The 16,221-nt window shown below is 31.4% G+C and overlaps 1 protein-coding gene across 8 annotated transcripts in view; it reads right to left on the bottom strand.

Annotated features, from left to right (window-relative positions):
* Positions 1 to 16,221, bottom strand: part of LOC118197969 (FGGY carbohydrate kinase domain-containing protein) — a 78,092-nt gene that overhangs the window by 38,346 nt on the left and 23,525 nt on the right. For 7 of the 8 annotated variants that reach the window (XM_035369550.2, XM_035369545.2, XM_035369555.2 and 4 more), the window contains exons 4-7: positions 8,545 to 8,696; positions 6,995 to 7,080; positions 1,833 to 1,960; positions 94 to 222 (exon numbers count right to left, since the gene is read on the bottom strand). In XM_035369550.2, the coding sequence (XP_035225441.1) occupies positions 94 to 222; positions 1,833 to 1,960; positions 6,995 to 7,080; positions 8,545 to 8,696 (495 nt within the window). Of the gene's footprint in view, positions 1 to 93; positions 223 to 1,832; positions 1,961 to 6,994; positions 7,081 to 8,544; positions 8,697 to 9,601; positions 10,372 to 16,221 lie in introns of those variants that run through there. The other variant, XM_035369579.2, reaches the window with a different exon arrangement.

Raw genomic sequence — 16,221 nt, 5'->3', positions numbered from 1 at the left:
ATTAGATAATTTTTAATTGATTTTAAAGCATATGTCTATAAGTAATGAAATATACTTTCCTGAATGAATTTGGGATTTTATACAAACTTTTACCTAAACCTCCAGCATGAGCATCAATTATAGATGCTGACACAGGAGTACCAGGTTTGAGTCCCATTTCTTCCGCTGCTGCTTCACATAATCCATTTCCACACTTTTCACCAGGAGTTAAGACTTCAGTTCCTATAAATACATATTAGATTTTACTGAAATATTAAAAACAACAAAAAATTATTTTTAACATGCTTTTATTTCATGAAGAATGTGCCTTACAATTTTGAGTTAAGGCAATTCATAAGTATGGTTTCTGAGCTAAAAGTCAAATTTAGCATTAATATTTTACCATATATTAAATATTACCATATATATAGAAAAATACCATATATGTAGTAAAATACCATATATATATAAAAATATTAACAGCTATATTTTATAGTTCTACTGGTTAGGAAAATAGCCACAGTTTTCTTCTATGGAGAATATCATGCTTCTGTAGACTTCCATAAGACCTTAGAAAAGTCTCACTTTGAGACTTGGCAAATATTTTCACTGTACATTTTCAATACTAAAAAAATTACACCTTTAAAAATAAACATTAAATTCTACATTTAAGAGATTTTTAAAAAAAAAATTTTTTTGAGCTTTTTGAATCATTCATTTGGATTTTTTAAAGTAACATTAATAAGTTAGTGCAATTTTAATTAATTAAATATTTAATCTTTTAACTGCCTAACTGCATTAAAATTATTTGTAACTAAAGAATTAAATTTTATGTGCAATTTTAAATACTAAATGTGAGCATATTTCCTAAATTATTACTCTTGTTTAAAATAAAATTGAATTAAAGATTTCTTTATGGTTAAAATATGCATTTGAAACTTGAAATAGATACTGTGTAAATAGATAATAAAGAGAAAGAAAAATGGGAACAATTTATGAACTAAATACCCTTTTACCACAAATTAAAATTTAAAAAAGAATTTATTGCTAACCTAGTAAAAATTCACCATTCCTTTCCCATTCTTTGTTGTATTATTCATTTGAAGAATAATTTTAGTTCTGTAAAACCTAACACTGGTTCTTACAAGTCTTTTAAATGATAATCAAGCTTCTAAAAATTAAATTAGCTGTTTTAAAGGACTAAATATTACAATTCTAAGTATTCCAGTTAACTAAATTTAATTGTATTCACTTTGTACAAAAGAAATTACTTTACATATAATGGAATTTATCTTTTATAATCGACCATGTTCCCAAATATAGTAATTTTAAACTGCGTAATAGAATAAAAATTCTGGATTGTAAATGAAGAAAGGATATCTCATATATCAAAGAATTTAAAGAACATATCAATAACTGAAATTTTTTGCTCCTGAAACTACAATGAACTTTTTTTTTTTTTTTTATAAATTTTAGCAATAAAAAGTGCGCCTCTTATTGCAATTAATTTGAATAAAACATTAAATAAGGTATTATAATAAATATAATAAATCACTAAATCTTTCTTAAGAGAAGGAAATATATCATAAAGAGTGATGAATATTATCTAATGTCTAATAATATAAGAATTTAAATAAAATATAAATAAATCAAAAGTATCAAAAAACAAATAGTATTTGTATAAATTTTGCATTTATTTAAAATAATTATATCAAAATTATAAACTATAAAACAATTCAAGAAAACTTATATTTACAAAAACTATTCATGTATAATTACTTTAAATTTTTATATTATTCAATCGTATTTCAGTTTAAGAAATTTTCTGTATAAAATGTTTAATAAGTAATTACCAATATTTTTATAGTTATTAAAAACTAAATCCTCAAGACCAATATTTTTCCAAAAGTCATCTTGCCAGCCATTTGCAGTTTCTTGTCCAGCTTGATATGTCCACTTACACACCAAAGAGCATAATGATCTAATTAATGAAGAGTTATTTAAAACATAATAAATTCCTTTTAAGTTGAAAGAAAGTAGGATATCAAATAAAATAATGTTCTTAAACAAATTATCTATAAGACAGGGACACAATCAGAAAACTTTCATGCTTCACTATAATAAATTTATCACAAGAAACAAAATAAATAATAAAAACAAGCATAAAATTGAAACTTCATTATATAACTATCTATATAAAAGTTACACTTTAAGATTTTTATAACATATACTTATATAATTTGATTTGATATCGATTTTAAACTATCCTCAAGTAATTAAAACATATTTTTTAATTTCTCACTTTAATTGAAATATGCACTTTCATTACGGTTATTAGAGTTTTAGCGACTAATGGCACTAACATCTAACTCCTTAGCAAGCTCTCAAGTGGTTGCATACTGATCTTCTTCCACAAGTTCTTGCACGCACTCTGCTTCTTGAATGTCACAGCCCTTATTTTTGAACTTTCAGTACCAAGCCTTCGCATTATCATATGATACAACATTAGCACCTACAGCTATACACATCATTTAGTGGCATTCTGTAGCTGACATTTTGCAACACAACAGGAAGCAAATGATGGTTCTAATCTGGTAGGGTGGTAGTTCTATTTCAGACAACATATACTTAATGATAACAATACTTTTTTTAAAATTTCACAACACAATGTTCTAAAGCAAGTCTTTTTTCTTTCAAATGCCAATAATTGTTTGACGAAATATGATTAAACATGCCAACACGAACTGCTTGCACAGATGATATTTGCAGAGGTAAGAAACTTTCATTAAAACCCAATATAAATGAGGATAAGTTTTTTACTATTTTACATCCAGCTGGTTTTTATTCATTCAGGTAATTACATGAAAATATGTAATATTAAAGTCAACAATTTTTAGAAAATAATAATTTTAATTTTGCTCATTAACCTGTATGGAACTGCCCGACACCAGAACCTGATATGTCATTGTCTCACTACTTGAGCAATTTATTGTTGGCTAAATATTAACTATATTTTTAAGACTTAAATCTTAAATACTTTCTTAGATTATGCTTGTAAAAATAAACAACTAAAAATACTATATATGTATGCGTATGTGTTGCTATAATAAAACTTTTAGAGAACTGGCATAGAAAATTAAAAAGGTGGATATGTCACATGTCTAGTGATTGTGTTCCTTCAGAATTTCATTTCATATCATTTTCATAATTTCATTTGGATTAAGAACACATTCAAAAACAATACAAGCACAGTGATAGGTGCATTGATGTTAAGCAATTTAACATAAAGGTTTCCTATTCTATAAATGGACAGAGAAATGCAGCTAACTACACAGTTGCAAGACAAAGAAAAAAGATAGTGAAGTTAAATTAATAATACTCAAATTTAATTTCTTAATGGGATATGACAATGTTTTATTATTACCATATTTGACGGCAAAGACATTCCCTTATTTAGAAGGCCACACACAAGGCAAAAAAGTTTCATTTCATTTTAACCACATTTTAAGTTATTGTGGTCCGCGCGATAGCGCGGTACCAATAACTTAAAATGTGGTTTCTTTTATTTCTCACATTTCGTAAAAGCCAAATAAACAATCATTGAATGCAATTACCAAACATATTTTTATTAAGGAAAATTAACAAACGGCAAGCTATTTTGAACATGATATGTAAATTTCAATAATGAATAAATGAATGAACAGTAGGTGGTGGACCGAAATGCCTTGCTGCTGCTCTGTTTCAATACAACATTAGTACCTAATGTTCATGCACTTTGGCATAGTTTAACACTCCTAGTTTATACTGAATTGTGTAGCTTAATCTCTTGTTCCTTTCTAGTCATATTTTCCAGGGTATTTTTTAAAACAAATAGATTTAAGCACCGATACCGACACATTTATACAGAGTAACACCGATACCAACACGTGTGTCGGCTGATTCAAAGAAAGTCTATGTAAAGAAGGAAAGGCTCCATAGACGTAATGTGACCGTCGAATCTGTTCGAACTTCGACATCAGCTTCGAGCTTTGGCGCTTTTTGGCGACAGATATTTCACGCATGCGCAAAATAATTATGGCAGATGTAGAAAAAGTTATGCGTGTCTAGACCTTTATCCGGGCTAAAAATAACATTCAGTATTGAACGTTAACCTGTGTCCTTCACGTATAAGACGCAGGTAATTTTTTTGATACCAAATTTAGAAAAAAATGTGCGCCTTATATGCCGTCAAACACGGTACTATTTAATCAAGTTTTTATATTATTTAGGATAGGATGAAAAGTTCTGTTATCAGTTTTGTGATACATAAGTAATACACCATTTGCATTATATAAAAACACATTTTTTTTAAGTATGTCATTACAAAGTTCACACTTCAAACAAAAAACTGTTGTAAATATAATACTGTTTTTAGGACAGAAAGTGAAAATAATGAAATTCAAAAACAGAATTTAGAGGTTATTACAGATTAAAATTATAACTTTATTTCACACACACATATACATATAATATATATATATAAACATTATATATACATATAATATATATATATATGTGTGTGTGTGTGTGTGTGTGCACAATAATATATATATGTTATGGTCAATGTGATTAATCAGTTATTATTAATAATAACTGGCAATTATTAATAATAAACAAATAAGCTGGTTAAAGTAAAGAATTTATCACATTTACCAGCTAATATTAATAATTATCAACGAAGTTTTGTCAGTGTAATAATTTTCAATGCATTTGGCTTAGAGATTTCCAATATGCATGCATAATGGTAATTTCCCACACAAACAGCTAGACAATGTCAGTTGCTTGTTTACTTTGGATGTAAATGCTCGCACTTTGCGCTGTTTATTTGTTGTGCGAATACCTTGCCCTTGGCAGTTTTAACTCTTTTCAAATACAAGTTTGACATAAGTTTCTTTGTCAGTTTTGGGCATATGCACTGTTCTTTTAAAATTTTCACAAATGCTACTGTAATTTAAGCACAATGAAAGATGATTTAGAACTCATGAGATCACATTTTAATGATCTTATGGACATGCTCAAATTGAGAAAAGGGGAAAACCACCAGTTATCAACAGCAGAACAGTACAATTCCTTTATTGCAAAAGTTAAGGAAAGCAAAGAGAAAACTTTTGGCAAAACATCAAAAGACTATCAACGAGTATCAAGATATATTGTTCAAACTGGTAGTATTGAGAAACTCATTGTTCCAATGCAAAATGAAAAAGATCAGATTGTTTATTATACTTCTATGGAAGAGAATTTTCAAATAATCTATGAGATTCATTACTTTAACCTTAACATATATATATAGTAACTTGCTTAAAAAAGGACCATAAAACCAAAGTGAACACCAGCCAAAGAATGTTTCCAATAACGAACATAATCCTGCATTACAAAATGCATCTGTACATCATTGTACATTATTAGCATATTAAATATGCAGCAAAAATTTGCATTATTTTTTATTAGATGGCACATGAAAACAGAAATATGCATAAACAAAGACAATTTGCAGAAGACACGCAAGTAAACATTCTTGTTATAAAAATTACAAGCCCTTCTGGAAAAGGTACATTAAAAAGGTTAAAAGAAAGTTTCTTTTGATAAGAACACATGGGACTAATACCTATTATGAACCTACTGAAAAAAATAAGAAGACGTCTCTATCAAAACCAAACAATGGCATCCCAGTCAGACTGAGGCAAACACAGAGACAGTGCCATAGTACTTCCCAACTATCTTGAACAATATTTAACCATTTTATACAATGTCTTGAATTAGATCTCCCAGAAAAATAAAGCCAGATGCCCACCAAACAATGCAGCCTAAAGAATAACTATATAAGTCTTACAATATATATTTAAATACAAATGTTACATATTTAACATTTTGTCATGTTTTGCCTCCCTATTTCTTGCAGTTTATAACTGTGCTTTTGTTTTTTAGTTTTTGCATGTTGTTTATTCCAAATATGTAATAAATTTAAATTTTTTTTTAATTTATTTTGTTTTGCGTTTTATATAATTAATATATACATATTGTATATATTAATTATATAAAACGCAAATTATGTTGTTATTATGTATATATTAATTATATAAAACGCATGTATGTATGCATGAATATATGTTTCAAGTAATTAATTAAATTAAAACTACCAGGAAAAATGTTTTTTCGAAAATGTCAAATAGTATTGAGAAAAGAGAACGAAACAACTTCTAAAAGCTTATGGCTAAAAAATTTATGTATGCAAGAGCAAGTTGCATATAAACAGAGTAACATTAACAAGTAAAGTTGTTCCTAACTGAATGACTTTAGATTTACTTTTAAGAATGTGTAATCTGAAATTATTTTACCAGTCAACTATCATCATATATGTATGTATGTAATAATACAGTTCTGCAGATTTTAGTGTTTTTATTAGTTTAAAAATAGGATTTTCTTTTCTCAGTGCACCAACCTCCTGAAGATGTAAAACATTTTCTGTATTCAATTTTTACACAAAGTATTTTAGGGATTTTAAAACTGGACTGCTTTTGCAAAATTGTTTTTACAAGGTAATTTATTTGAATTTTACCAACTCTTTCTTCTAAAGTGAATGTGTTTTTTTTCAATGTGATATATATATATGTATACCTAGTATTTTTTATATCTTACATCAAAGGCTATGGGTGCAGAAAATGTCTTGGAAAGCATTTGCATATTTAATCCTTTATTAATACTTGTGATAAGAATAAAAGATCACAGATCTCAATACCAGCAAATATATAAAAGATCTATGCCCATTTTTATAAAATATAAATCTGATATTACAATTTAGGAAAATTTTAAAGAAAATAAAATATTAGTTGAAAATGACTGTAATGAAATAATAACACAGAACTTTTACATAACTGTAACAATTTTACATTATAATTTGGCAAATGTAAAAACATAAAAATGCTCAAAAACATCTTCGAAACACATGTTTAAAAAAAAAAAAAAAAAAAAGACAGACCTCTGCAAACTTCCAGTAGCTCTCCACGTAAGAAAATCTGGCAAATCAAAGAAGTGTTCAAACTTTTCCCATTGATCTGGTAAGTTCTAATAAGGGAATAGGGGGAGAAAAAAAAGATCAATTTAAAAACCTTCATGATAATGTTAATTACCTTCATGGACAGATTGTTTATTATTTTTATTAAATTTTACTAATTAATTCAATAATTAGATTGGTTTCATTACTTAATATATCCTAGCATTTTTTTTATTAAATTAAAAAAATTGATTGTCTAAAGCAAAATATTTTTCTGCCAGTGATTTGCCAAATTATAAGATACAGCACAAAGTCTTTAATCCGGACTCGTCGGGACTTCGGCGATTCCGGATTAGGGGTTTTTCCAGATTATATATTCTCAATTTAAATCTGGTAAGATGGCATGCAGAAATTATAAAATTAAAAATATGAAACCGTAATTTATGAAATAAAGAGCAATTATGATCTAAAGGGTATCAAAATTTACAAAAAAAAAAAGCTTAATATTTATTTGTTTACTTTCAACGTTACCTTACTAAACATTTCTTTCAACGTAAGTAGTTCAAGTTGCTTCGTTTTTTGTGCTAATACTTTCTCTTTAATTCTCTCTTCTATGGATCTTGAATCTTATCTTTACAGCTGGCATTAACTACAAAGAGTTCTAACCAGTATCCTGAAAATTATAACCATTTAAACATTTGCTTGATTTTAAAAGAAATCAAAGATGTACTTCTAGTACATCATCGCACGAGGCAAAAGTTGAAAATGCGAGTTCATGAGTATGTAAAATAAGAATGAATGTTCTTCATCTTGTGCTATGCTGGTGTGGAGGCAGTCAGAGGAGAAGTCATGTGATTTTGAGAAGGCACTTGGTTGATCGAAATCAGTAAAGTTCATTAAAGATTCTGAATTTAACAATAAAAACACTTAATATGTAATAAATTTATGTATATTCCTTTAAAACATCTCTCTTCTATAAACAGTTTCTCTTCTCTTTACGCGCATGCATAGCAGAAGCGTGCATGCGTAAACGTATTATGCACATAAATAAATGCATAATGCTTTTACAAATGCGCATAAAGTTTGTAGCTTTGAGGTCCGGATTACAGATCATTCTGAATTATGGACGTCCAGATTAAAGACTTTGCACTGTATATACTATCCTAAATGAATACAATGTGAAGATTATTGCACTTGCTAAACAAAGAAGAAATTTAATTATTTAAGTTGAAACTAAGTATTTCTTTCAAATGGATCATTTGCACATAAGACTATAAGATTTGCACCTAATATTTTAAACAAGAGATGTGATTGCAGTTTCTGTTTTGCTATGACACAATTTGAAAACTCAAGCATTTTCTTTGATATGTTTAAAAGCAATAGTAAGGGGGCATAAGTAATTTGGAACAAGCATCCATCAAAAATAACAAGAACGGTTATTTTTATTTGATTATACAATGCATATTAAGTAAATTAAATCCATAAATCCATTAATTTTGAAATGTTTAAATATACGCAACAGTGAAAGTTACGACCTTTTTAAGCCATAAAAGTTTAGGTGGTTCCATTTCTGGTGAGATCTTTCCACCAACAAAATCTAAGACTCTGTGAGGTTTACTGTTAATAAAGTCAGCTTCAGCTACAGCTCTATGATCCATCCACAGTATTATATTTTGTTTGGGATTACCTATAAAAATTAGAAAAATAACATTGTAAAAGTAAAAGATGAGAAAAATATTTTACCTATTTAATTTTAATAGCCTGGAAATTTATTTAACAATAATTTTAGCAAAATGAAATAATTAAAGACATAACTCAAATAATTAAACTTAATGAAAAAATTTCACACGCCTAAAGCAAGTTTTAGAAGGGGGGAAAATGTGTACATCTTTAAATAAGAGATTTTGTAACAGTCCTGAATTTTTTAATAGATTATTCCCAAAGAATGACTAACAGAAGTACAGAATGGATTAACATATGTAATAATTAAAAAGTGGCACATGAAGTCTATTTGTTTAGGCTTTATCCCAGTTTGATTAAGCCCACTTTAAGAATAGATTAAATTAATAATGGGTGATTATTTCAAAAACAGCAACTTTGTTGTAATTTAATTCAGCTTTTTTAGCCCATATTTCTAAAATTTGATTTGTTTCATTAATTTTACTACTTTAAATTTTAAGTAGCCTGATTTAGTTAAACTGTTAGTTAAAACTATTTTTATTTTTTCATTAATCTTTATGTCATAATGTTAAGTGTACTCTTTAAGGGTGATTAAATTTTATGCATTTCCACAGCTCCTTCCCCCCCTGACAAATTCAAAATTACAAAGGATTCAATTTTAATGGCAGGTTTTCTATGTAATGTTAATAATAAAAAGCAGCAATTATTACTCTATCTGTAAAATGTTTTTATACGATACGACAAAAAATTTTAACCTTACGGCGATATACATCCAAGGAACAGAAATTGGATAAAAATATGGAAACACCGAAATAAAAACATATCACTGTGATTAATGCAGTGTAAGAAAACTGTTGGCCTTCAAAACAGGTTGCAGTCTTCTCAAAATGGATAAACAGAGATCTTGTATACTTTTCATGAGAATCTTGCACCATTCTTCCTCTAAAACAATGGCAAGTTCAGATAACAATGATGATGGTGGATAGTGCTCATGCAGATTTTTCTCCAAAATAACAGACAAAGGCTCGGTAATATTGATATCTGGTGACTATGGTAGACGTGAAAATTCACTCTCATGCTCAGAAAACCATCCCTGGATGATATGAGCTGAGTGAACAGGAGGTCTGTCATCTTGTAACATAGAATTACCACTGGGGAACAAAATTTGTATTATGGGATGGATGTGATCAGCCAAAATGGTCACATAATTCTTGACGGTAATGTGCTCTTGCTCAGTGTCCATGAAATATCACGATATGGCTGCCCAAACCAAGATGAAACCCCAGCCATGTTTCACTCTTGGCAGTAAACAGTCTGCATCATGTGTTTGGGATGGTGATAGCCAGATGTAAACTCTCCCATAAGTTGGAGACAGTGTGAAGCAAGACACATCTGACCAAATAACAGTCTTCCATTGCTCTACAGCCAGGTTTTATGATTTTCACACCACTTGCTCCTCATACAGGCATTATAATCACTGATGAGTAGTTTTTGAATTACAGCTCACCAAAAATACCCTGCTTGTAGAGCTCCCTTCATATTATTTTGGTGCTGACAGGGTTTGTGAGTGCGACATTCAGATCAGCAGTCACTTTTGCAGCTGTAGTCCTCTTATTTTTCATCAAAGTCCTCTTCAATGATTGTCTATCCTGGTGATTTAGCTGATGCAGATTTTTCGTTTTTCCCGTATCAGCTTAAGAGCGTTTAATACCCCTTTCTCATGTCGATTTTTAATAACAGATGGCGCTACGAACGTTGAGCGATAAAGACTCAAATCTGTAAGACTACCTACAGCCTTGTTACTATGGCAACGACGCTTCCTTCCTCTGTACTTGTTTGGCGGGAAAGTGAGTAAGCCATAAAACACATCCCCTCAGTTGAACAAAAGACCTGCTGTCATTTCTTCCGTGTGTGACTCAGACTGCAGGGTATGTTTTGAACAGGAATAGAACTTTTTCACCTTTGTGTTGAATGAAAGATATCTGTGAGATACGTGCAGCAGTCGCTATTTCTTTTCGCAAAATTTGTTCATCACGCTTTTCAATGTTGCGTAATGTTTCATAATTTGCCGTTATTTTGCGGAAGAAAACAAATTTCATCGCGACATAAAAATTATATATAAATGATTTTATACTTGATGATATGTGTATACATATATAGCACGCACATAATATTCCATTTACTCATCCATCCATAATATTTCATAAATTACCATCCATAATATTCCATAAATATGTGTTAGCACTTTCCAGAGCTTTATATATATTTTTTACTTGTATTATAAAATCGTATAACACTCCTAACTATTATTTTTTTACTTCAAAAGTGGATAAATCATTATCAAATTTTTCTAGTACACGGAGAAATGGTCTATGTATCCACACACATAAACGTAGTAAAAGATACTATTGTTGATTGAATATCTTTTGGCAGCAATATCAAGATGCAACGAAAATTAGAAATCAATTAATAACATGCATTTTATTACAAAAACACTAGCAGGACGTATTATTTGCACAAAAAACTTAGTGTGGAAATAATTTGCGGCACATTATCTGAGATCCGCTTTGAATGAATACATAAAGTGTTATAATGAACAATCAGTTTTAATATTTCACTTGATACTGAAATGCATAAAATCAAATTGCGTTTCTATGTTTCAGGTTTATAAAATACAGCTGATAATTGAAGGGGTATCAGGTTTATAAAGTACAAGCTGATAATACATGATAAGGGAGAAGAAATTCCTAAATTACAAAATTGAATATTATATTTTAATAAAGTAAAATGATACATATTATAGATACATCCTAAAAAACGATAATATATATATTGTATATCGTTGTATACCGTATATATATATTATGTATTTATATGTATATCTACTCTTTTCCGGATGTAACTGTAATTACGTACTGTGCTGGTTTATCATCTTCCTGTAGCGATGCATTTGGATTTGCTGTGTATGAATCTGTTTCATTGAACAGGAACAAATAGGAAACAGAATATTGAAAATTGAATTTTTTTAAAGCATTAGTAATTTATATATATTAGATTGACTAAAAAGAGTATATTCATGCATAACGTATAAATATGCGAAGTGAATACTTTTTGGCAATCACCTTTCTAGGATGATCATTTTTAAAAATAACCAGTACTGTTGATAAAATAAACACCGGTACGATCTATCTGCCTAAGGGAAAGGATGCCTTCGTGGAAGACTTTCTAAGGGAAATTGGCTCCTAGACACGTTACACAGGGTAAAACCACGAAAGCGCAACCAGTCCCTTCGCGGGATTCGAAACTCGGACCGAAATACTGGTGTTCAGCTACTTTACCGCTTCGTGCCTCATTTCAGAGCGGATTCGCTATATATGAAACAGAGTAATGTGCTGTTACCGTATTTAGCAGCCTGCCTGTTTCCTTGACCTACCATAAAAAAATAAAATAGCAAAATTATAACAGCGTCTCTAAAAAGATGCTTTGCTATATTCTCATTAAATCTTTATCATTCTGCGCTACTAAAAACGAAGTACGATTATTTCAAATTCAAAATTTTATAACATTACTTCACAGAAAGCGATCTCATGTCTTCTAAAAATAAAACCCAACATCTGTTTCTACTCAAGCGCTTACTTTCTAGACAAAGTAATTTCAGTGTAACGTACGTTCAGTTTTATCTAACTTTGAACGGAAAAAAAAAAAAAAAAAAAAAAAAAAAAAAAAAAAAAACTATGTACATAACAGGCAAAGATATTAACAGCACATAAATTTAATCAATTATATTGGATTACCAGAGGAGAAAAAAATAATTCGATGAGATAATTCTCTGAGAATTCATAAACGCTAAATTAAGAATAAATTTTATAAAATGTTTACTAATGAATACATGTATTTGCATAGTAAGTTTCCTTTTTTAAAAAATTTTTCATCTTTATCACGTTTATCGGAGTGTCGTATTTAACTTCACAATTATGCTCCGAAATTTCATTGCTGTAGATTGGATTATTACCAATATATAATTCTACTAGTAACCAGAGCCAGTATTAGAGGTTTTTGCTGCTCACTACAATATCTGTGGCTCTTACTTCTGCCACGCGCCGCCAGTGGCTGAGTGGTTAAGAATATTGATTACTGGAAGTTCGACCTGGTTTCGGTTCGATCCCAGGCGAACCAGCTGGCTGCATGGTTTGTTTTCCTGTTGTGCAACATGAATACGACCCAGTTTCCTTCAGCAATTAGGCTCACCCGCGGCCGAGCGGTTAAATCGCTGAACACTGGTAGTTCCGACCTGGGTTCGAATCAAGGCGAACGGGCTGGCTACATGGGCGTTTTCATAATCTTCCCCGTGTGTAACGTGTATGGGGAGCTTTGCTATAAACTAAACTAAGCCTTCAGAAACTTCCTCCACGAAAGCATCTGCTATCTGCCACCTCGTGGCTTTGCTATATTCAAAGAGCCTAACCCAATTCTAGCACTCAGTTCCTCTCTAAATTCTAGCGGGCGAGCGCTAAAGTCGCCTATTACTGGTAGTTCAACCTCGGCACATTATCTGAGTTTAGCTTTGAATGAAAACAACATAAAGTGTTATAATGAACGATTAGTTTAAAGATTTCACTTGATACTGAAATGCATAAAATCAAATTGCGTTTCTACATATCAGATTTATAAAGTACAGCTGATAATTGTAGGAATATCAGGTTCATAAAGAACAGTTGATAAATACATGAGAAGTGGGAAGGAATTCATAAATTACAGAATTTAATGGTTGTAACGAAAATTTTAAGCACGAACGTTCTTCATAAAGTTATGAAAAAAAAGCAGTCAGTACCTTTAGTGCGGATAGTAATCACTACCAAAAATCTATGCTTTTCTGCCAATTTTTTGGTAGTTTTTCAAAACCTTCGGCTCGGAAACTTGGTGGCCCGAGTCCAAACACAGGTCAACCTCATTTCGGACGTCTTGTGCAGAAGTGAAGATAGGACCAGCAAGATGTAGCTGAAAGTCCGAACGTGCGATGTCGGGGTTATATGGTGCATGTGGTGAAAGATCCCTTTCGAGTCCGTACAGAGGCTAGCCGGTGAATGCAGACACGTATGGTATTATCTTGATGGAACGTTACCTTTCTGCGCCGGAACTCAATTCGACTCTTTTCCTTGATAGCAGCGTCAACATGCACTAGCATCTCGTTGTATCCTTTACTGTCAAGGGTTTTACCTTTTTCCATATACTATTTGTGATTAATACCACGGCAATCCCACCAAATACAAAAGAATGATCTTTTTGTTAGTCAAATTACGCTTTACGATGCTGCCGACGGACTCACGGGCGCAGATCAACTAAATTTTTGGCCTATGTTGTTGAAATAAATTTATTTTTCAACACAAGTGACTATCCAGATCACCAGATCCAAAGCATGATCTTTTCGTTAGTCAAATTACGCTTTGCGACGCTGCCGACAGGCTCACCCGGCGCAGACCAGCTCCCTTTTCGACCTATATTGTTTGTGTAAACTTGTCTAACTTTGAAAGAAAAAAAAAAAAAAAAAAAACTATGTATATAACACGCAAAGATATTACAGAACATATACCACGTTTATCGGAGTGTCGCATTTGACTTTACAATTAAGCTCCGAAATTTCCTTGCTGTAGATTGGATGATTACCAATATACTTACAATCCTACTAGTAACCAGGGCCACTATTAGGGATTTTTGCTACTCAGTACATTATCTGTGGCTCCTACCACACGCCACCAGTGGCCGAGTGGTTAAAACTACTGAATACTGGAAGTTCGAACTGGTTTGGGTTCGATGCCAGACGAATCAGCTGGTTGCATTGTTTGTTTTCACCGTGTGTAACATGAATACAAGCCAGTTCCCTTCAGCAATTAGGCCCTCCCGCGGTAGAGGAATTAAATCGCTGAACACTGGTAGTTTCGACCTGGATTCGAATAAAGGCTAACGGGCCGGCTGCATGGACGTTTTCATAATTTTCTGTATGTGTAACGTGTATGGGTTGTCAATTTCTCTAAGAAAGTTCAACATGAAGGCATCCTACTGTGCTTTGCCATAATAACCTAATCTAAGCCTTCAGAAAATGACTCCACGAAGGCCTGCCATCTTAAGAAGGTAACCCTCGTGGCTTTGCTACATTCAAAGAGCCTAACGCAGTTCTAGCAAGCGAGCCGCCGAACACTGGTAGTTCATCCGGAGTTCAAGCCTCGATAACGAGTTGGATGCATGACCGATTTTGGTGTTTTCCAAATTCACCTGCTTTGGCGTAATCAAACTCTATAATTCTAAACAAACTGACGTTCGGTTCGGCTCCAACGGCTCTAGCACCACGTTCCAAATGATAACTACAGTTCAACAAATAAATGTCTGGCGTATACATTCGAATAACCTAAGTAAAAAAAAAAAGGGGGGGGGCTTTTTAATTTCTTCCACAACCAAGCATGCATGCATGCACATAAAGCGAATAAAGAAAAACTTATGGAGTGCAATAGGGTTCTAATCCATAACATATTTAGTTAGTGATCGCCATCATTGGGAGCTATAAATATGCTATATTGACGGGAAGGAGAAAATTTTACTTCCTGAGTGAGCTAATTCAGAACTAGTCATTATTTCATCTGTCATCTTAAATTTAGGATGTCAAATTACGTGACTAACAAAAACCTAGTATTTATATGAAGCTTGATAAAAATCAAAGTTTTGAAGACGGTATATGTGATCATGTTCGGTTGATTACCATTATGATCAGCAAATAACAACAGCAATTTACTGATGTCTTTCTTATCTTTATATTCAGATGTAGTTTTCAGGGCAACTAGAGAAAATTTATTAATTACTTTTATTATTTTTGATACTTTATACGTACGAAGATACATACTTGTAGGAAGAGAGATATAAATATCATATTCGAACAAATAAAAACAAATCGTGACTTGAAGACCCTAGAGATACGGCTTCTGATTGCTTTTCAAATTTTTACCATATTAGTAATGATATAATCGAATAATCTTTCAAAGATTATTGTTTACCGATTTTAGGTAACAACTAGAAAACATTTTTTCGAACTTATCCTCAAACAAGTTTGCTATTGGTAATGAATACTGCTGTATCATGAATCAGGTACGGCGCTATGCATTTTGCTGACTTTGTACGCAATAAATTCTGTTGTCAAGTGCCCTTCCCACAAAATTCTAAAATTTTATTGCTTGATGCTTCGCTGAATTTTACAATTTTGCTGTACGTAAATTCTGCCGTACCGGCAGTGATCATGATTTCAAATTCCCCCTCCCCGAGATTTACTGTGTTATCTGAAAAACAGCTCACAAGTTGCTAAAAATAGCTATAAAACTGGTTCCACAGCTTTTAGCAACGGCCTCCCGTTGTGCGTTTGGAAACTCAGCTTTTGAAAGAAAAGGAAGGGGAATAATTTCTCTCTGACTACAGTATAGATGAGGTCCGTGACTTTGTTTGAGCTACTGCAGAATGTTCTGAAGTACACTTTTTTCTGTTTCGGCAAC

Source organism: Stegodyphus dumicola, chromosome 10, assembly GCF_044657685.1.
Source record: "Stegodyphus dumicola isolate Sdum_Otavi_A_Nest chromosome 10, ASM4465768v1".
In the NCBI taxonomy this organism is placed as follows: domain Eukaryota; kingdom Metazoa; phylum Arthropoda; class Arachnida; order Araneae; family Eresidae; genus Stegodyphus; species Stegodyphus dumicola.
Note: the sequence above shows the minus strand (reverse complement) of the source record. Positions and strands in the feature narration are given on the sequence as shown.